Genomic DNA, 22,979 nt, shown 5'->3' on the forward strand with positions numbered 1-22,979 from the left:
TCGTTTAACCTGTATGATAATCACCTGAGAGTGCTCTCAAACCAACAATAACCACACTATAACGGTAACTATCCAAAATAATTTTTTAGTTGTTTTGGTCTCTTCTTAATTCCTTGTCTTTTGTCATCGGCAACTATAGATTAAGGATATCAGATGTAGCAGTGTAGACGACATTTCGAGTTGTCTCAAGACGGTCAACCTACGGCCACAATTTTTTAACCGTCAAATATTGTTTTCACTTTTTTTATGAAGTGATATACGAAGTGAGAGGGTGAAGGAACGCTCCTTTTGTTATTCAGTTTTCAATTAATCCTTTCATTGCCAATGGGTCAAATGTGCACAAATTCGACAGAGAAACCTACGAGCAGGTTATATGATGTGGCATGCAGAGGGTTAATGTTGTAACGGAGCTTTCACATGAAGCCTCATTTTGATATAATATTTATTAAGTGCTCTTAAGTTCCTTTTATGCGCCGAATGTGAAAGGGCCAGGAGCCTCATGGAATATTGTACATGACTGTATGGTTAGTGGTGTATCGGATCATCAAAGTATACATGAACATGCGTGTTATCAGGATTTATGAAACACGTGCGAATTCAAGCCTCGTGCAAGAAGGAAGACAGCGAACGACACAGTAATCATTTTGCAATATGTCATGGTTGTCAATTCATTTCAATTCAATAGTTTATTTATTTCCATCATCAAAAAGAAAAGAAAAGAAAAAGTTGACATGATCCAAAGTGATACAATTTTTTTTTTCATTTCTCTTACACTCGTCTGATAAAGGATTTTTTAAAATGCAATATAAAGTATATACACATATACATCATGCATATTTCTGTGGCTTGTCTCAGCTCAAAATCAGTGTATCCATGATTGGACGTGGGCCCTGTTTCATAAAGCTGTTCGTAAAGTTACGAACAACTTACGAGCGACTGGTGATCAGTTCTGATGTGCTATACTTATCAGAATTTCCATAATTTAGCAGTTTAAGAACTGATGACCAGTCGCTCGTAAGTCGTTCGTAACTTTACGAACAGCTTTATGAAACACCCCCAGGGAGGATTGGACGGACAACGTGACGGAAGCCGAGCAGTAGATAACAATGTGGTGCGTCTAAATAGTCCGCACTGGACGGAGCTGTCAGAGTTCTGATTCGTTTGAAGGCTACTTTTGTAACGTTATCTACTTTTTTAATGATCGTACGGTTGTGTTTGTGTATTGTGTCCTTCTTAATGTAATATTTTATATTTCCGGGGTTAATGTGTCATAAGACTTTAAAGTTCTTTTTGTTGATCCCCATTCACATGAAACAAGTTTTTTTTTTTCTTTTCTAAGTTTGTAGTTGTATATGTCTTTGTATTCTTATGTATTTTATAATGAATCAAAATAAACTGACATGACTGAACTAAACTGAACTGAACTAAACTGAGTTTCGGGTGCATTTTCGTACAAGGAAGATTTCGTGTTTAGAAAGTAGTCAAATATAATTGCATTAAACTCTAAATTTGTCCAGATAGGTAAACTATTCCCCCCCCCCAAAAAAACAAAAAAACAAAATAAAAAAGTAAAAATGATCAATGGTAGTGTGCATTACATATTTCGATGAATTGTATTCTGCTAAATCCTTCCGTATGAGGGCGATACCAATAAACTAATCATCAAGATCTCGCCGTCGTACGTGAAATCAGTTCCCGTGCATATACTTTTTTATTTCATTGAAGACACCAAAAATGATTTACATGATTGCAAAGATTTCTACTTCATAATGGCGGATCCGGGGAGGGGGGGGGGGGGGAGCACACATGGCGCCCCCCTTATTTTTTGCTAAAACGAAAGAAATAAAAAGAATAAAAAACGTTTTGTAAAGGCGCCCCCTCTGTACGGAATTCCTGGATCCGCCCTGCTTAATGTATTGGTATGAGCAGGAAGGTGGGTATCACCTCCCTGGTATGAGCGATTCATCATTCCATGCCATCATGAACTCCAGGATAAAATGACATATTCGCGATTTTCCGTCTTTTTCTTTTATCCTTCTGTCTCCCTCGCTCTTTCTCTTTCTCCCTTTGTCCTGTTCATTTTATTGTCGCTGTTGCCGTTGTTGTGTCACTTAGGGGGTCCATGCTGCAAACACTGGTCAACACAACCGTCGAGTGGCATGGTTTTTGTTGCTTGAACGTTTGGAGGATAACAGTGCAATGGAATGAGAAGCTTTTAATTCTTTTTACCAATATTAACAATCCGTTTTCTGTTTGTGTTTTGCGAATAAGCTGTTGAAAAAAACGACGAAAGTACAGTATAGGCTCTACTAAGAAATTAATGGATATGATCATGTAAGTATAATTGTAATCATAACTTTGAGAATATATTTATATAATATTGGATGGCCTTGAGGTTAATACAAGGAAATATTGGACGAGCTATTTTATATGCACAAATATTGGACGAGTCGAAGACGAGTCCAATATTTTGCTTAGCGAGTACAATATTTCCTTGTATTGACCGAAAATAGGACATCCAATATTATCATTATTATCCTACAGAGGATTTTAGCAAAGAATATTTTCACTTACCCTTTCTGTCTCTGAGTGCTGTATGGTCTCCTACTGTGCTTGATCCTGACATGGGGTATGGTACACTCTTCAGTGCAATTTAATCCACTTCATTCCCAGATCTATGTGATCTATGTATTTTGATGTACATTCCAAAGGAAACTTAGATCAACGTCGAATCAACTAATCAATATATGAAATTTGTTTTTATAAACACAGAATTTTAGAAAAAAAAACACGATATTTTAGTTAATTCGTGATTGACCAATCACAGACGTTTTTACTTCATATTTCGGGTCATCTCGTATACTGTATCTCAACCAATCACGGTACAGTTTATACAAACTTTGGGGAATCCCCCTCTTGCCGTCCAATATTTTAAATATTGGTCGCCTCGGCAAAAAAAAAAAAAAAATATATATATATATATATATATATATATATATTGGTCGAGGTCAACAAACTTTCTAAGTGGGTCGGAGGTTATGAGGTGCGTCGACAAAATAACACTTGTATTTGGGCTCTAAAATCCTCTGTATGGATAATAATCCTTGTTATTCTACGAGTGAGGTATCACTGGAAATGTTTTATTTTGCTCTAATGGTGGACTTATATGCTTCTTCTTATGTGTGTGTTTGTGCGTGTGTGTATTGCGCGCGTTATTTGGTTGACTTCCCATGATTGTATTCAGATATACTCTACTCCACTAAGATCGGTGCATGATCTGATGTTATCATGGCGCAAACAAAGGTCTATATTTCTGTCGAAGTATCAAGGCAGTCATGAGTAACTGTATTCTCATACAGCAGACTTTGCACACATGATCATTATTAGGACCTACAGATGAGTATTCTAATACAGCAGCACTATCATAGTTGTTATGTGTACATATAACCTGTGTGGCTGTATTATGATCATAACCCAAGCGCTGTGACTAAGTGTTGAATTGTGTAGTCACAGCTCACGTTCAGCCGCGCCAAACACCCAGTGAGTGATGTGAGGAAGGATTGTAAAAGCAGTCGGTATCGGTGAAGGCGCCGTCAGTGTAGGCCTACTGACATAGTGTGTATGGGATTCAGTGCTCCTGGCACCAGGCTTGTCGGTGGTTACACATTAACATAATGAACGGAAACATTAACTACCAGGACGAAGAAGAAGAAAAGACTGTTGCTTGATTGAGACTGTCGTTGCAGAGACAAGAGGTGGTATAGCTTCGCATGATTTCTTACCCAAACAACTGTCGGCTTGGACATCGGAAGTGCGCCATGATGTACGACGTCTGTGTTGTGGGGGCCGGTATGACGGGGTCGGCCGCAGCTCGCTGGGTCTCGTCGCGTGAAGGAATCAAGACTTGCCTCGTTGGTCCCGCGGAACCTACAGAACAGGTGACCTCAGAGAAAACCGTGTGTATCATGATTACACCAAGGAGGTATGAGTTCTCTCATACCTCCTTGATTATACTAATAGTATCAGTGCAGAGACTGGAGGAATATCCTGTAGTGATGATTACACATGCAAGTAATTTAGCTTCTTTTCAGTCACCATGGTTTCGGTGACTCCGCCTCCCAGAAAAAAAAAAAAATGCGAGCAGTGAAACCGATGTAGTAGAAAGTTTTAGCCATAATCACTGGGAAGTCACGTACTGCAAATTAAATTATGACTGTTTGAATGTGGGTAAGTCACCTGACATGAAATCTCACGGGTCGTCCTGTCACATGACCATAACAATGAAATACAACCTTCCAGTGCCACGAGATGAGCTGATTCCGAATTCGAGGAAAAGCCTATAATTCTCTTTCTTCAATTAAAGAAATTGAATAAGGATTTCTGTATAAAATCTATAGCAGTACGTCACAGTCATGACTATGAATATGGATGTATAGAGATCCAGTAAAGGTACGCAAGTTTAGATGACTTATTTTTATCTACATAAAATGACAATCAAACTTGTGCACTATCGCTCATATTTTCACAAACAGCTTCTTCTTTCTTTTTTCCTTTTAAGTAAAGAATAATATAAGCACACACACACACACACATTGCCTCGTGTGACTGTTACCATACAGAGTTCTCCCTGATAATATAGGCCAACATAATTATCTCGTTTGTTTCGTTTCATTTCAGTCTGCATGTGAAAACACTCACAAAAAAGGTACATACATATTCGCAGAGACAAGCATATAATTTTACGCATAACAAGAAAACCTAGCAGAACATAGACTAACATGTACGTCGACAATGACGATCAATCTTTACCAGCGGTTTTTTTTTTTTTGTTTTTTTTTTTACATTGCCACACGACCGAGATCAGCTATTTTAGATATAAAAAAAAAAAGTCACCAGGGTGTAGAGAACATAATGGCAGAGCAATAAAAGACGGGAAATAAGCTGTTCTATTCTATGCTATTCCGCGCTACTTCTGAATCAAGTCCGGACAAAGTCCAAGTCCAAAGGCACCGATCGAAGCTTGTGAAACGTTTAGATTGTCTGCATTTTCAGGACATCGAAGAACTGTTCGGCAGGATGATGGCAAGCAGACATGGCAGAGCCGTTGTTAACCTCGTACAACCACTCATCAAACGGTTGTGGGAAATTCACTGCAGACCAGCGCGGGGGTCGCACTTTCAGTCCCTCGGTTTCTTTGTCGAATCCAATAAAGAATCCGCCTAGTATCAGTCATGATGACAAGGCCTATATAGTATAGAGTAATACATTAACGATGACTAGTGGACTGTGTGTTTATGTTTGTGTGTGCGTATATGTGTGTTCATTGTTGTGTGCATGCTTAGTAGCCTTTTATTGTGTGTGTTGCATGGAAAACGTATATTTGTTATTTATTTTGATTATGCACAAAAATCATATAACCATTCGTGTTTAATAATATATATTTTTTCAATACGCCCAGATACATGTATACATTTTTGGTTTCTTTTTTACTGGCTTGTAGCCTATATAAATTGCATCACTATTTTGGTATCAAGTTGTAGTGAATGATTTGAGATTTTGAATTTTTATGCTAAATTACTGAAAGTAGGTTGCTGGTGCATGAGTGGGTGATATGCCGCTTCGAGGGAAGTTGCCACTTTTTATATGAATGAGAAGACAAAATAAGCAAACTTTACTACTGATAAAACAGCAAACATGATGTTTCCTGTTTGTTTCCTTCACAAACAACATTGTAAAATGTGACTGACGGTGTCTAAGGAATGGCGGGAAGGTTCGACTCGTTCGGTGTTTGGCGCCCACTACGACGAGGGGCGAATCATGAGTGCAATCTGCGAGAGCATACGTCACGAGACCTGGTTGGTCCTGGCCCAGCGGTCGATCAGTAGACTGCAGCAGCTAGAGAAGGAATCAGGTAAACAAGGCAAAAAGATTATCCCATAGTTCAATTCACTTGTGTGGTGATATACCATAGTCTCGTGTAGACATGAATCCGGTACAAAATCTTGATGATTTAAATTTTTGCTCCTTTGGCCTAAAGCCATGCAGGGCTTGAATATTGTCGGTGGCCACAGCTTATCATGATAAATTCGACCACTGCGTAACTTACAATTTTATATAAAGGTACGTGAGGGATTAGACGCTACTTTGTTTCAAGATGTATGTATCTTAAAGGACAAGTCCACCTTCATAAACATGACGATTGAGAGAATGCAGCAATATTAGTAGAACACATAAGTGAAAGTTTGAGGAAAATTGGACAATCCGTTCAAAAGTTATGAATTATTTGGAAGTTTCAGTTCCACGATCGCTGGATGTGAAGACTACTACAGCTTGTGATGTCATATGAGTACAACCATATAAAGAAACTATAAAGTAAATTCAACATATTTTCACTTTTCTCGCATAATAGAAGAGGAAATGACTTGCCTCTTTCAGAAGGCAGGGGGAGTAATATTACCCTTAACATATATCAGTTACAAGTTGAGGGAATGTGTACTTTTTTCAAAAAATGAAATTTTGTGGAATTCTCTTTATATTTTCCTTATATCGTTGTACGCATGTGACATCATCAACTGCAGTATCTTCTCAGCCAGCAGTGACTGCACAGAAACTTTAAAAATTCATAACTTTTGAACGGATTGTCCAATTTTCCTCAAACTTTCACTGATGTGTTCCACTTATATTGCTGAATTACCTCAATCCACATGTATGAAGTTGAACTTGTCCTTTAAGTTTTCTCTGCTAAATCAGTACTACAAGTAGTACTTTGTTCTTCATTTCCGAATGGTCTATCACAAGTTTGTTCGATTGTTTTGTTCTGTTTATTATATTTGTTATTTGATTGCCTTAATGCACGATCTTTTAATGACTGTTTTCAAACTTGGGGAAGAGCGGCAAAGTAGAAAACGATTTCACAAATCCTTGCCCATCGATGATAATTATGTACTAAAACCGTATCCGTATGTACCCATTGTGACGAGTATCAAAACTATACCAATGGGAAATTTGGGCACCGGCAGACAAGGAAAAACATTTACGTTTTCAAAGTATGTTTATCGGAAAGCTGTGTAGTATACAGCGCACCACTTTTTGAAAATGACGGTATCATGCCGGTCTGAAAGATAAAAGATATTTTGAGCAGCACTGCTCATCACATTGACCATTTTCCACCCTGCTTTCATTCTCCCAGGTATTAGGTTCTTCTATCAGGTTGGATGTATGTCATACACAACCCCGAAGAGGCTCGCTAGAATTCAACGCCTAGGTCTCCCTGCGACGTTTTTGAATGCTGAGGGAATCTCGCGCTTTTACGCTCGCTTCATCCGTCCCACACACGACAAGCTTCCAAAAACTGACGCGACTCACGTAGCAGCCCTGGAACGCGAGAATGCCGGTTACGTGAATCCGCGCAAGTACATCGCCGCGAACATCACCGTCGCAGCAAGAAACGGCTGCGATGTGGTCACCGAGGTCGTCAAGGAAGTCGGGGAAGTTTACGATCAGCGTGAGGGTGGTCGATACATGCAGGTTGTCACAAGCGGTGGAAAAGAGATTCGCGCACGACGTGTTCTATTATGCACTGGCGCATTTACTAACTTTGGACGGCTTCTCCCTCGTGGAGTCGAGGTTGATATCACCTTGACAACGGAGAGGGCGGTCTTCCTGGAAGTTTCCGACAAGGACATTGCGCGCCTCGCGGGAATACCATGCTCAGTTTGTCAATTTGACTACGCGCAGGACCACCGGAGCTTTTACTTCTTTCCTCCTATACGGTATCCAGATGGTATGTGATTCCTTCATTTTTTCCACGTGATTTTATGTGGTTATCGATAATTTTGGAGTTGATTGGGCAGTGTTGGGGTTTATTCTTCCACAGCGTCAATGCAACTTTTGTTCTTTTTATCAATAAAAGAATGATGTTGATATTACAATGTATTATATTTTCCGTAATAAACATAAGCAGAGAAAATAGTTAATTCTAAAAGCTGAAAACAACCTGACAATTAAGCTTTCAAACTTGTACACGTTCTAGATCTGTTCCAGTTGGTAGATTTTTTTTTTTTTTTTTTTTTTTTTTGTATGTCGACTCGGATCTTTAGGGGAAAACGGATTATGAGATTTGAATATTATTCTTTGACTTTTTTTTTTATATTGTCTCCTTATCATAAAGAGTTTGCTGCCGCTATTTGTCTGTGTCGTATCGTATTGTAACCAGTTCAGAATGGCAAAAGTACAGAGTGAATATGAATTTCTCTCTATTGTTGATTTCTAAGCCAATAGATTTGACCAGACACATTGCTCCGCCTCAGTAGGCCTACATACTGATAACTTGATTGAATGTCGGAACTGTGCAATCAGCAATACACTGATAGTAGCATTGGCCAGGTTCTTTTCGCATGCTCTTTATCAACCCAGGCAAGGTATACATCAAAGTGGGTCATGGATCATGCCTGAATCGACCTTTGCCTACATATGATGACGTCATATCCTGGTACCGTCGAAAAGAGAACATTCCCCAATCAGAAATAGATTTCCTTACGGCACGCCTCTATGGTTTGCTAACAGGTAAATATTCTTAATCTCTCTTTTTATTTGCAACCATATCTTTTTTTTTCTCGGTGGGTAAAACTAAAGGATAGGATGAAGAAAGGAACCTCGTTTCCCGTTTTGTTCGATTGACAACCATAAGGTGTAGAGTTTTCTCATAGCTTATTTTGATTGATTTGATTTCAGTTATTATTCATTTGTGTCTTTCATTCTGTTCAATCGATTTCGTCTCCTTGGCAACTTTTGCCTGTACCTCTCCGTGACATTCTAAGTCACCTTTAACAAGTTGAACTATGACATTCTTCATGCATGTTCTGATGAATTAATAGACTATCCAATTAAAGGAAATGTGTATAAATAACTAAGAGACTGACCAACTAATCAATTCAGTGAATTGCCGCAAAGTAATAAGCAAAACTCTCCATTTCTATTCTAGATTTCACTCCAAAGTCTGTGACAGCCGCTACCTGCGTGATTACGAGCACACCTACGGACCGTTATTACTGTGACATGGTGACGCCCACCCTAGGGGTTGTCGTAGGGGGTAATGGCTCGGGGGCCATAGTCGCTGACGAGGTTGGTCGCATGGGGGCGCTGATGATTGCCAAAGGCTCATGGGACCATGACTTGCCCGCGGAATTCTTCAAAGTCAAGTACAAGGAAGTAGACCCAAAACAAACACTAAAGAGCAATTTATAGTCTAGGACTAGAAACGATGATTGAGAGGGAAATTGGTTACCTTAATGTAAGCGAGAGGTAATGAACTAAGCAGAATGAATGTATGCCGTCTTGGTGTAAATTATGACTGGCTTCACTTGACTTACCTGTACGCTTGAGAGTGCATGTGCTCGCATACAGTGATTACCACAGTTTTACAATCCAAATGTACGGCCTACATGTATGTCGTATGACTTATAGATCTATAAAATGTGAAGTTGTGTCGGTCCAATGAACCAACCGTTAATATCATGCCATTCTAAACAACAACAACAACAACAACAACAACAACAACAACAACAAAAAGAACCATTTTCAATTGCCGTTGTTTTCCTCTCCATGTTCGCTCTTTCTCTTTCTTCCTTTTTTCAATTCACTCTATTGTTGGTGCTGGGTTTTGGTTTGTTTGTTGTTGTTTTTTTGGCCTTAGACCACGCTTCAAACCTTGGTCAACAATACAAAAGTCCTCGAGTCGCGTAAATGTTGGGCATGCATGCATTGATGGTACAATTTCTAGCAGCGCAGCTCTTCCAGTATAAACTAGTTGACAATCCGAACGGTCGACGGTTTGTCGTATGTTTGGCGAATTTAGAAAAACAAAACAAAAAGAGAAAATATAAATGATAAGGAGGGTTGTTTCCAGACATTTTGTTCGTCATTCACTGAACATTATTATTATTATTATTATTATTATTATTATTATTATTATTATTATTATTATTATTATTATTATTATTATTATTATTTTTGCCATCATGGACATGACTGATAGGAAATAAGTGATCGTAAGCACATAATTCTTTAAATCTTCATTGGTATTCTACCCATGGGGTGTTAAATAGTGAATGAACTGTATTGTTTGTGATACACGTGTAATTATTTGCTCGTATAGGTTTTTTTTTATGTATTACAGTCACACACGCAACACACACACACACACACACACATACACGTCTGTCTTACTGGGTTGTTTTTTTTATATCCGTTCCTATACCTCTCTCCCTCTCTCTCGCCCATAGATTTTCTTTGAGAACATTTGTGGGATTTTCATCCTACTATTTCTTTTATCATTCTTCTCTCTATTTCTAACACTTTCCTCTGAACAATAAGTGAAATATTTTCTCCATCGTATCATACATCTTTCCACACTTCTCAAACAACTCAATACTTTGCGTCTCTTTCGAACAGACAACAAAGTTTAATACATATACCATATACATCGTAGGACTCGATACAATAAGAGGAGCTACACGAATTATGTAATTTTTGTAAAAGGCTCGGAGTGCTAGTTTTTATTTATTAATTCACCAGAAAATTAACCCACTGCGTGCCAAATGGGGTTATCAGTGGCGTACCGTGGGTCAAGACATTGGGGGGGCACCTCATGGCAGCAACATCAGAATTGCATAACGTAACAAGTAAATGCGAGCGAGCGGAGCGAGCGAGCTTGAAAATTTTGACATTTTACAGTTCCCAAACTGCCGTTTGTAGCTATATGTATGTATAGCTATTTAGCTATATTTTTTCGCTTTGGAAATTAAGGGGAGGGGACGCACCGGGCACAACAGTTACTGCGGGCAATTACTGACAGCAACATCAGGAGAATTGCATAGCGATTAAATGCGAGCGAGCGAAGCGAGTGAGCTTGAAAATTTTGACATTTTACAGTCCCAAAACTGCCGTTTTTAGCTATATTTTTTCGCTTTGGAAATTAAGGAGAGGGCCTGGGCGCACCGGGCACAACTGCTGGCAATTACTGACAGCAACATCAGGAGAATTGCATAACAATTAAATGCGAGCGAGCGGAGCGAGCGAGCTTGAAAATTTTGACATTTTACAGTCCCCAAACTGCCGTTTGTAGCTATATGTATGTATATGTATATATATATATATTTGCTTTGGAAATTAAGGGGGTCGCACCGGGCGCAACTACTGGTAGTTGCTGGCAGTAACATCACGAGAATGGCATAACGATTAAATGCGAGCGAGCGAATTCCAAGCGAGCGAGCTTGAAAATTTTGACATTTTACAGTCCCCAAACTGCCGTTTGTAGCTATATTTTTCGCTTTGGAAATTCGGGGGGGGGGGGGGCGCACCGGGTGCAACTGCTGGCAATTACTGGCAGTAATATCAGGAGAATGGCATATAACGGTTAAATGCGAGCGAGCGAAGCGTGCGAGCTTGAAAATTTTGACATTTTATGTTCCCAAAACTGCCGTTTGTAGCTATATTTTTTCGCTTTGGAAATTAAGGGGCGCATCGGGCGCAACTGCTGGCAATTACTGACAGCAACATCAGGAGAATTGCATAGCGATTAAATGCGAGCTAGCGAAGCGAGCGAGCTTGAAAATTTTGACATTTTACAGTCCCAAAACTGCCGTTTGTAGCTATATTTTTTCGCTCTGGAAATTAAGGAGAGGGGGCGCACCGGGCGCAACTGCTGGCAATTACCGACAGCAACATCAGGAGAATTGCATAACGATTAAATGCGAGCGAGCGAAGCGAGCGAGCTTGAAAATTTTGACATTTTACAGTCCCAAAACTGCCGTTTTTAGCTATATTTTTTCGCTTTGGAAATTAAGGGGAGGGGACGCACCGGGCACAACTGCGGGCAATTACTGACAGCAACATCAGGAGAATTGCATAGCGATTAAATGCGAGCGAGCTTGAAATTTTGACATTTTACAGTCCCAAAACTGCTGTTTTTAGCTATATTTTTTCGCTTTGGAAATTAAGGAGAGGGCCTGGGCGCACCGGGCACAACTGCTGGCAATTACTGACAGCAACATCAGGAGAATTGCATAACAATTAAATGCGAGCGAGCGAAGAGAGCGAGCTTGAAAATTTTGACATTTTACAGTCCCTAAACTGCCGTTTGTAGCTATATTTTTTTCGCTTTGGAAATTAAGGGGAGGGGGCGCACCGGGCGCAGCTGCTGGCAATTACTGACAGCAGCATCAGGAGAATTGCATAACAATTAAATGCGAGCGAGCGAAGCGAGCGAGCTTGAAAATTTTGACATTTTACAGTCCCCAAACTGCCGTTTGTAGCTATATTTTTCGCTTTGGAAATTTAGGGGGGGGGGGCGCACCGGGTGCAACTGCTGGCAATTACTGGCAGTAATATCAGGAGAATGGCATATAACGGTTAAATGCGAGCGAGCGAAGCGAGCGAGCTTGAAAATTTTGACATTTTATGTTCCCAAAACTGCCGTTTGTAGCTATATTTTTCCGCTTTGGAAATTAAGGGGCGCATCGGGCGCAACTGCTGGCAATTACTGACAGCAACATTAGGAGAATTGCATAGCGATTAAATGCGATCTAGCGAAGCGAGCGAGCTTGAAAATTTTGACATTTTACAGTCCCAAAACTGCCGTTTGTAGCTATATTTTTTCGCTCTGGAAATTAAGGAGAGGGCCTGGGCGCACCGGGCACAACTGCTGGCAATTACTGACAGCAACATCAGGAGAATTGCATAACAATTAAATGCGAGCGAGCGAAGCGAGCGAGCTTGAAAATTTTGACATTTTACAGTCCCTAAACTGCCGTTTGTAGCTATATTTTTTTCGCTTTGGAAATTAAGTTGAGGGGGCGCACCGGGCGCAACTGCTGGCAATTACTTACAGCAACATCAAGAGAATTGCATAACGATTAAATGCGAGCGAGCGAGCTTGAAAATTTTGACATTTTACAGTCCCCAAACTGCCGTTTGTAGCTACATTGTATATTTTTTCGCTTTGGAAATTAAGGGGAGGGGACGCACCGGGCGCAGCTGCTGGCAATTACTGACAGCAGCATCAGGAGAATTGCATAACAATTAAATGCGAGCGAGCGAAGCGTGCGAGCTTGAAAATTTTGACATTTTACAGTCCAAAAACTGTCGTTTGTAGCTACATATTATATGTTTTTTCGCTTTGGAGGGAGGGGGCGCCCGGTACGCCCCCTGGATCCGCCACTGGCAGTCAAGGGTGTCGGTTTATGTTCATGATTGGGGGAGGTATGACCAGCGAGGGGGCGTCGAAGTGACCACTAAGCGGGAGAAGGATGTCCAAAATCTGCACTTTATATAGAGCATCCCCTAATTTGTTTGTGTTTGTGAGTGTGTGTGTTTCATATAGATGGAAAAGGTAGGAAATAGCTAAGGTCAAGTCTTATTATTGGCAATGCAAGGCATTTTAATATAGACTAGTATGTAAAGCAACACTGCAAAAATCAATGATCAAGCTTTGGTAGCAAAATGTGTACAACCTATCAAACATCACATTGCGCAACATTGCAGCGACTCTTTTTGCCATTCCGATGTTCTGAGTACACTGCTTGTATTCAAAATGCCAACCAGGAATCACACTGAATCACAATCTTTTGTCGTCTCCGGGCTTTTTGAACAATGTTTCACTATAATACCTCTTTAATTATATGGTTAAAAGAAATCTTAGAAAAATATCTTTTTTCTTGATCATCCTTTCATGTCGATTTCAAAAGCAGTTTACTAACCCATGAATTACCATTTTGGTAGGGTTTTTTTCTTTTTTTCTTCTTTTTTTTTTCTTTTTTTTTACCAGCGGATTGGGGGGGCACGTGCCCCCCCATGCCCCCCCGTAGTTACGCCACTGGGGGTTATTATGAAATGTGCTAGCATGGCTTATTGAATGTACAGTGGCCATATGTGACATTGGAAAAGATTGCGGTACAGGGGATTGTACCCTTCATTCGTTGCAAAATAGAAAATAAATTCCTCATCATCAATTCAAGGTTTTGTTGTTGTTATTGTTGCTTCTGCTGTTGTTCCATCACCCAGCAGTAACATAGACTGGTCTAACATAACTCACCATATTCTGTGAGATTGGCGTAAGATACTATCCAAGAAGAAATTGTGGCAATATTGGAGCTTGCAAAAGTAAAATAAAACTGGTGTAAAAAAAAACCTATCAAATCCCTCTTTCAATATTATGCTTATCACACAAATAACAGCAAAATCCTACTTTCCGAATAGTTCTTATATTGCGTGGTTGTATCGTCAAGGTGAATATTAAATATTGCATTGTTGTAAGTTGCTTTGTAACATGGACCCCTACTAAAATGACGAAATCAATACAATTATATTTCATTCATCTGCACCTGACCATTCTCTTTGCAATAAATCTGCTGTTTGATGGAGCTCGGCTTAAGTTTTAGAGGGCAACATTTTTGTTTTCTTGTGTGTTTTTTTTTTCGTCCCCATCCCACTCCTTCAGATATGCACTCCCTGTTGCTGACACGCCCACCCTGGCCTTTGGTATAAACAAAAAATGGCATTCTTTGTTATATGAATCGGTGTTTGTTCTGCAACGACAGACGCCCTGTAATTGGAGAAAAGACTCTCAGTTGTAAATTGTAACATAAAGCAACTGTAATCATCATGGAATGTAACTGCAATCATGGCAATGATGAAAGCAAATTCAACAGATTGTATAACTCTCAAAACAGTGTGCTCAAAAAATTACGTGAATTCATTGAAAGCGCAATATTAAGTATACTTGAAGGTGAAAACCTTGACAAAATTTGATGCTGGATTCCCTTTCAGGGGCTTGATTTTTCAAAGTTTTGATTAAGTTTAGTTCTGTATGATGATGGCATTCACTTTAGAAAATATGATTTACCCAAGATAATTGCCACTTGACCAAGGTGTATTAATGGACACCTTGAAATTTCTTGGTAATAATAACGTGGAGTCTCAGGAGAAGATACAGTTGTATAAGCTCCATTATTGATTGTTACGTATATTGAGTTGCTTCTGAGTGAAATGTATACTAAGAGCTGTTATTAATAGATTTCTAAGTACTCGCGAGCCTACCCCCCCCCCCCCGTTCATCGTGTGTTAGTGTCATGCAAAAATGTTAGTAAAGAACGTATTTACAAGAATAAAAATAAGGAAAGATACCACCTGTGAGGTGAGATTCTCACTCGGGACAGGCGCAGTCCTGAGAGACCCAGTAGCGGAGAGTCTCCGGGCCGCCAGCCCGCTGTCTGAATCTCATCTGATGGACCACGTGGTGCTCCTGGAAGAAGTTACCGTTCTCGTCCTTTGATGGAAGAAAATACACTTCATTAATAAACATGAAGAATACTAAAAAGAACGTCATCTATACAATAGTTTTTGTCATTGTCCTTGCGTTTGTTTCTTTTACCGGTAATTACCGAGGATCATTTATAGGTATCATTACGCATAATGTGTGAAACAAAATCACAGTTTGCTCAAAGTATACTCGAAACTCATCTGTCATCGATGGAATTCAACAAAACAAAAAATGTATAAGAATGTACTTTAATAATTATTATGTGGACAACTAGAAAAATAATGTGTGATGAAGTGAGAAGTTACTCACGACGACACAAAGAGTGCCTTCTGGTGTCCACCACACCCAACCCTTTGGCTTCTTGCGTTCCTTCTTCTCCTTTCTGCGGCGCAGAAATTTGCGAACGCTCTTCACTGTGCGGGTAGTTAACCAAAGAGAGAAAAAAAATGTTTGTAAGAGTAATTTGATGACATCACAGACATAGTTCATTATTGAAATACTTTATCTATCAAAGAGACAATGCGTTTTTGCATGAAATCCAGAATACCTGAACGAACTTTCCGAGTTTGCCCAATCCTAATGCAGACCTCGTAATCTTTCCGACTAAAAAGGGGATGATTTGGTTTAAAAGTAGGAAATAAAGGGCAGTTCCCATAGCAGTGTGTAGTTATGTTATCACAACAACAACAACAAAATAGGAAACTCCCATTGAAACAAGAGCTAGAAGTGGTCAAAATTCAGATTCTTTCCTCCAAATTCACAATGGTTGGGAGGTCTGCTAACGCAACCAAATCTAAATTGAGTTCTCGTTTATCATTTATTACAAGCATCTAAGATGTCTCACCCAAAGATGGAAGTTTCTTCTTCTGCTTATCCGAAGTGACTGCTGCTGTCTTCTCTGCCTCGATCTCCTTTTCAACGGCCTTCTCGACTTCGTCACCCTTGTTGGTCGTCTCCGTTGGGGTGTTGATATGGTCCTCGATATCGAGTCGGCTGTGAAAGGAGTCCGCCCAAGACAATGAGATCATGTCCTCATCGAAGTCGCTTACAGCGATGGACGCGTCGTCAAAGCCTTCGGAATCAAGTTCTGCAAATATGGCAAAAGAAATCACTTACTGTATTGTACAGGTATTGTGTTATATTTTGACTATAATAGATATATCAACTTGGGAATGAATGGACAGAGGAATACTGAGATTTGAAAAGATGAGTATAGGCCTTATACATGGTATGTACGTGAGACACAGAGAAAGACAGAGAGAGAGAGAGAGAGAGAGGGCGGGGGGGGGCATATGTTGTCATTAGACATGCTATATGTAACATACCTGAATCATCGGTTCGATCGTTTTGGTTGACCGAGTTCATTTGCTTGATGACGCCATCGGATGGAGGCATGGAGAACAGCGTCGGGCTGGTTGTCATGGTGACACTCTTCTGGGCGTGGTAATCGTCGTCGTCGTCGAGAAAGTCTTCTTCCATGGAAGCTATCGGAGCAAGTTGAGGGCTGGCAACTGCGTCAAGTTTGAGATAATGAGAGCGAAATGAGGAGCACTCATAGACAGTTGAGGGATTGTTGGCTACATTGTGGCAGAATGTTAAAAACCTCGTCATTTGAATGATTTTCCTCTATGACACATCAATCTTCGCTCGAACCTCGAAAACAAAAGATTGAATGATCAATATATAAAGATGTTAGGCTAAGCATCTTAAAAAAAATAAAATATGCATCTGAGGTCAGCGAATACGTCACTTATGAGCATATTTTTTTCATAGAGTATTCTCGAGTTTCTGTATGGTTATCTTTTCCAATAGTTGCAGAGTTGAAATACGTGCCATAATTAGGATGATATAGACTGTGTAACAATGATGTGTGACATTTTATTAAAAGCATACTAGTATCTTGTGCAACTTTAAAACTGAATAGACATGATATTTGACTGTTTTTGTTGTTGTCCTCATATCGTTATTTCAATCCATAGACTGCATGGAAATCATTGGATATACTGAGTATTCAATAGAACATTTTGAGAGTGTGCGTGATGTATGTATACCATGGATATTGTCACCGCTACCCCGATTGTGAATGCTGGACACCGACTGGGAGTCGGGAGGGATGCACTCTGGTGTTGGTGAGCGCTTGGTAGGATGAGTGAGTGGACTCTGCGATGGAGGAGAGATATAGGGGACTTTAGCAGAAAGAGACATATAGGCCTATAGCTGGTTGGACTTTCGTTATCTGGCTCTTGCTTTAATATGGTATCTCAATTTCAATGTAAGGAGTTTGGGTTTTATCATTTAGGCCTATGTAATTGATGTAAAAGTTTACATGATTATCAAGTGATGAGATTTTATCATGCACAGCTTAAAAAAGAAAAAGATTGAAAACATGTTTTACAATATTGTGTAGATGTCGCAGGTAACTATAGGCCTTACATTCATTCTAAATTAATCTAACAAAAATGGATGGCCATAATGTTCTAGTAATGAATATGACACCAATTAGTGGTGTGTAGTGCTGTATGCGGGCCCTGTATGCATCGCATCCTTTTCGTTTTTGTGACGGTAGAAAACGCTCAGTGTTGTTGCGTGATTCTATAGTTTATGTTCATGTACGCCTATAGGTGCATAATGATGTGCATAGCACATTGCTCAAGGTCACGTGAAGGTGACTGAGATCTGTAACCGTCGTCGAGGTTTTGGCCGCAAATTTGTACCAACTTACCTCATCTTTAGCATTCGACAGACGTTTGTATCGTCCCTGGAACTTGCTCTGTGCAGTACACATACTGATCGTGATCAAAAAGCGACAAAATTTGCCAAAAATGACTGAAAATTCTCAGAGAGATATAAGAGAACTATGTAATCTGACAAGTCAGAAAGACGTATAGTCAATTTGTGTCTGTTGTGGAAACAGCAGCGCGTTGACAACGTAGCATCCATGGAGCTAGCCTGGTTACGCGCTTAGGCGCAGTTAAGAATCCGCGTCTATACGCGAATTAGAGTTGCGTAACAATCAGTAGTATTGTTAACGAACAAAGGGGAACGCGTACCAAAAGTGAGGAACACATGGCTAGAGGTTGTCCTGTGTCCTACATTTTTTTTTTTCGGCAAATGGACTGTGATTGGTCAATAGCTGGTCCTGTGATCACCAATCGCCCACACGCAGTGACTAATTGTTCAGAAACAAAGACACTGCGCGTATACGCGTGAACGCACACGGGTGTCCGTGGATGCACTTTGTGCTGCTGGGTAACGAAATGGCGCATGTCGTTGCGGTTGGCTGCTATTAGAGGGACAGAAAGTTCTGAAAAGAAGTAAGCTCCCCTTGTTTAATAACGGACTTTAATCAAATGCAAATTTGATTTATGAAAAGTGAGGACCGGAGCTGGTTAACGTCACCTCAGGGTTACATCTTAATCGTTTTAAACGATTTTGAAGATTGCATGTTTCAAATCAATTTTGACCCATTTGTGATAGAAACTAGGGATACATAAGTAGCACCTATTGCTACGACAACTTTGCAGAACAGAATCACTTGCCATTACTATTATTATTTTTAATTCATTACTAGTTATACTCTCTAGCATATTAATTTTGTGTTGATGTTTATTGCAACATTATCTGAGGATTCCTTTGACATCTATGAGTCTTTTAAAGGCGTCCTTTTAGTAATTTCGTGGGGTTTTTTTAAGTCGCATTCTCGATGTATGAATAGTTAATTGAAATATGAAATCAAAAGAATGTTAGGTTATGTGTGTTAAACAGAATTCCACTGATTCTTCAACGCGGTCAAAGGCGGAATGTATACAAAGGGGATTTCAAATAAATTTCTGAACATTCATCAGTTTCGGCAATAAGAAGTGATGAGAAATATAACACAAAGTTCAAAAATGTTGCTGCCTCCATTATCACCAAAGCAGATATTAAAATCTCTTTGAGAGACCATTATGCAATCCACGCGCATGTGAAATGCGCGTTTATTAAGAGTTCTCATGTCGGACACTTATTGTTTCGCCTCAGCACATACTGATAACTTACTGGATGTCGAAACTGTGCAATCAGCAATAGATTAGTTGGTAGCATTGACCGAGTTGTTTTCTCATGTTCTTTATTAACCCAGGCAAGGTATACATGAAAGTGGGTCATGGATCATGCCTGAATCCGGACCTTTGCCTACGTATGATGATGTCATATCTTGGTATCGTCGAAGAGCGAAAAATCCTCAATCAGAAGTAGATTTCCTTACGGCACGCCTCTATGGTTTGATAATAGGTGAATATTCTTAATCCCTCTTTTTGTTTGCAACCATATCCTCTTTTTTTTTCTTTTGGTGGGTGTAACTAAAGGATAGGATGAAGAAAACAACATTGTTTCCCATTTTGTTCGAATAACAGCCATGAGGTGTAGAGTATTCTCATTGCTTATTTTGATTGGTTTGATTTCAGTTATTATTCATTCGTGTCTTACATTCTGTTCAATCGATTTTCGTCTCCTTGGTAACTTTTGCCTGTACCTCTCTGTGCCATTCTAAGTTACCTTTATCAATTTGAACTTTGACATTCTCTATGGATGTTCTGATGAATCAACTGACTATCGAATAACTAAAAAAATAAATGACTACTAAGTAAATGTGTAAAAATAACTAAGAGACTGTCTAACTAATCAATTCAGTGAAATGTGGCATAAGCAAATAATTAGAGTGATAATCAAAGTTCTTGATTTGCATTTTATACAACGTCCAAGTAGATCCTTGTAATTTGATGGGAGGATTGTTAATGACGTGATATTCAATAAGTACTCCATTCAGCGCGCCGTGCAATTTTGGTTCTATTTTTGCGTGCAACTTGGTTCGATTTTTTTCGCTCTATTCCACGGTTCGAGAAATTGTACGGTACTGCATGTACTGTGTGTTGCATATTGAGGATCGCATGCAGCTAGCGCAGTGTGCGTGTGCGGTACATGCATGCGGATGCGCGTTTTGTATGTAGGCCTACGTAGTGCTAGTGTACGAGCGCTAGCTGTGACCTGTATCTACACTGATTGCACAAGCCAGAAAGAGAATCGCAGTGGATCCACATGTAAGTATGGCTATATTTTTCATACATATATAGACTTCTAGGCCTATTTAGACCTACCCAACAATCCTCCAACCAAATAATAAAGATCTACTTGGACGTTGTATAAAACAAATAGTGTATGGTCTTTACTCGTGCAATGGAACGAGATTTCGCACTCGGTGAAAGATGAGGCGCACTATTCAACTCGGCTTCGCCTCGTTGAATAGAGCGCCTCTATCTTTCACCTCGTGCGAAATCTCGTACCATTGCACTCGTGACCATTCACTATTTGTATACTAGATTTCACACCAAAGTCTATGACGGCCGCTACCTGCGTGATTACGAGCACACCTATACGGACCGTTAAACTACTGCGACATGGTGACGCCCACCCAAGGGGTTGTCGTAGGGGGTAATGGCTCGGGGGCCATAGTCGCTGACGAGGTTGGTCGCATGGGGGCGCTGATGATTGCCAAAGGTTCATGGGACCATGACTTGGCCGCAGAATTCTTCAGAGTGAAGTACAAGGAAGTAGACCCAAAACTAATACCAAAGAGCAACTTATAGTCTGGTACTGAAAACGATGATTGAGAGGGAAAATTGGTTACCTTAATGTAAGCGAGAGGTAATGAACTATACAGAATGAATGTATGCCGTCTTGGTGTAAATTATGACTGGCTTCACTTGACTTGCCTGTACGCTTGAGAGTACTCGCATACCAATGATTATCACAGTTTAACAGTCCAAATATAATAGGCCTATTTATGTATGTCGAATGACTTCCTATAGCTCTCTAAAATGTGAAGTTGTGTTGGGCTAATGAACCAATCGTTAATATCATGCCATTGTAAAAAAAAAAAAAAAAAAGCAACAACAATAAGAAGAATCATTTTCAATAGCCATGATAGCCGTGGTTTTCCTCTCCATGTTCGCTCTTTCTCTTTTTTTTTTTTCCTTTTTTTCAATTCACTCTATTGGTGGTGCTGGTTTTTTTGTTTGTTTTTTTTTTTTTAGCCTTAGAACACGCTTCAAACCTTGATCAACAAAACAAAAGTCTTCGAGTCGCGTAATTGTTGGGCATGCATGCATTGATGGTACAATTTTTAGCAGCGCATTGACTGATTGAGAAGCTTAAAATTCTCTTCCAGTATAGTTGACAATCCGAACGGTAGACGGTTTGTCGTGTGTTCGGTGAATTTAGAAAAACAAAAGCAAAAAAGAGAAAGAAAGAGAAAATATATTTGATAAGGAGGGTTGTTTCCACACATTTTGTTCGTCATTCACTGAACATTATTATTATTATTATTCTTTTTTTTTTGGCCATCATGGACATGACTGATAGGAAATAAGTGATCGTAAATTTCAGCACATAATTCTTTAAATCTTCATTGGTATTCTACCCATGGGGTGTTAAATAGTGAATGAACTGTATTGTTTGTGATACACGTGTAATGATTTGCCCGTATAGTTTTTTTTTTTCATGTATTACAGTCACACACGCAACTCACACGCACACACACACACACACACACACACACACACATACACGTCTGTCTTACTGGGTTTTTTTTTTATATCCGTTCCTATACCTCTCTCCCTCTCTCTCGCCCATAGATTTTCTTTGAGAACATTTGTGGGATTTTCATCCTACTATTTCTTTTATCATTCTTCTCTCTATTTCTAACACTTCCATTTGAACAATAAGTGAAATATTTCTCCATCTTATCTTACATCTTTCCACACTTCTCAAACAACTCAATACTTTGCGTCTCTTTCGAACAGACAACAAAATTTACTACATATACCATATACATCTAGGACTCGATACAATAAAACGAGCTACACGAATTATGTAATTTTTGTAAAAGGCTCGGAGTGCTAGTTTTTATTTATTAATTCACCAGAAAATTAACCCACTGCGTGCCAAATGGGGTTATTATGAAATGTGCTAGCATGGCTTATTAAATGTACAGTGGCCATATGTGACATTGGAAAAGATCGCGGTACAGGGGGTTGTACCCTTCATTCGTTGCAAACTAGAAAATTCCTCATCATCAATTCAAGGTTTGTTGTTGTTATTGTTGCTTCTGCTGTTGTTCCATCACCCAGCAGTAACATAGACTGGTCTAACGTAACTCATATAAACTCATATAAACCATATTCTGTGAGATTGGCATAAGATACTGTGGCGGCCCCCCGCTTCTACTTCGTCGTCCAGGCCGTTGTTCTCCTCGTTCATCATTATTGGAGGATCGGAAGTGACACCTATGCCATCTTTGGCTAGTGTTGTATCGTGTTCTGTCTTGTGTTGTCGTTTGTCAGGATTCATCGTGTAATCAGGCCGCGTGTAAGATTGTTAAGTCCCGAGCGGAAAGACTTATCTTTGAAGCTAATTCTCGTAATATAACAGGGGGCACTATCCACCAAATGAATACAGTAAGTTCGTTTCGATCAAAATATATGATCTTGAAGTAAAGGGAAATCTGAATGCGTAAGATGTTTCAGAGGTTGTATACCGCAATGTTTGTAACTTAATCACACTAATAAAAAGTCAGAAGAGATTTGTCTTTGAATTCAAAGTGAAATAACACTAAACATCAATT

At 39.6% G+C, this 22,979-nt stretch overlaps 2 protein-coding genes across 2 annotated transcripts; one reads left to right on the plus strand and one right to left on the minus strand.

The window, feature by feature from the left end:
- Positions 1–3,800: 3,800 nt before the first annotated feature.
- Positions 3,801–9,246, plus strand: LOC140230638 (monomeric sarcosine oxidase-like). Its single transcript, XM_072310780.1, has 5 exons — positions 3,801–3,938; positions 5,758–5,911; positions 7,190–7,783; positions 8,416–8,565; positions 8,984–9,246. Exons 1-5 carry the CDS (start codon positions 3,819–3,821, stop codon positions 9,244–9,246), a joined length of 1,281 nt encoding a protein of 426 aa, XP_072166881.1. The 5' UTR covers positions 3,801–3,818.
- A 5,877-nt stretch (positions 9,247–15,123) lies between these two features.
- Positions 15,124–16,722, minus strand: LOC140230343 (uncharacterized). The gene is made up of 4 exons (XM_072310493.1): positions 16,645–16,722; positions 16,164–16,406; positions 15,629–15,732; positions 15,124–15,325 (listed from the first exon to the last, which is right to left on the minus strand). Exons 1-4 carry the CDS (start codon positions 16,712–16,714, stop codon positions 15,203–15,205), a joined length of 540 nt encoding a protein of 179 aa, XP_072166594.1. The 5' UTR covers positions 16,715–16,722; the 3' UTR covers positions 15,124–15,202.
- Positions 16,723–22,979: the final 6,257 nt, after the last annotated feature.

This window comes from Diadema setosum, chromosome 7, assembly GCF_964275005.1.
Source record: "Diadema setosum chromosome 7, eeDiaSeto1, whole genome shotgun sequence".
Lineage (NCBI taxonomy): Eukaryota > Metazoa > Echinodermata > Echinoidea > Diadematoida > Diadematidae > Diadema > Diadema setosum.

Bases quoted from the DNA above. Each gene is read 5' to 3' on its own strand.
- LOC140230638 (XM_072310780.1), top strand. From the start codon at position 3,819: ATGATGTACGACGTCTGTGTTGTGGGGGCCGGTATGACGGGGTCGGCC. The intron at 7,784-8,415 runs GTATGTGATTCC...TTATCAACCCAG, and splicing joins TCCTATACGGTATCCAGATG to GCAAGGTATACATCAAAGTG. The intron at 8,566-8,983 runs GTAAATATTCTT...TTTCTATTCTAG, and splicing joins CCTCTATGGTTTGCTAACAG to ATTTCACTCCAAAGTCTGTG.
- LOC140230343 (XM_072310493.1), bottom strand. From the start codon at position 16,714: ATGCCTCCATCCGATGGCGTCATCAAGCAAATGAACTCGGTCAACCAA. The intron at 16,407-16,644 runs GTATGTTACATA...CCATATTTGCAG, and splicing joins CGATCGAACCGATGATTCAG to AACTTGATTCCGAAGGCTTT. The intron at 15,326-15,628 runs GTGAGTAACTTC...CTTCCATCAAAG, and splicing joins AAGGCACTCTTTGTGTCGTC to GACGAGAACGGTAACTTCTT.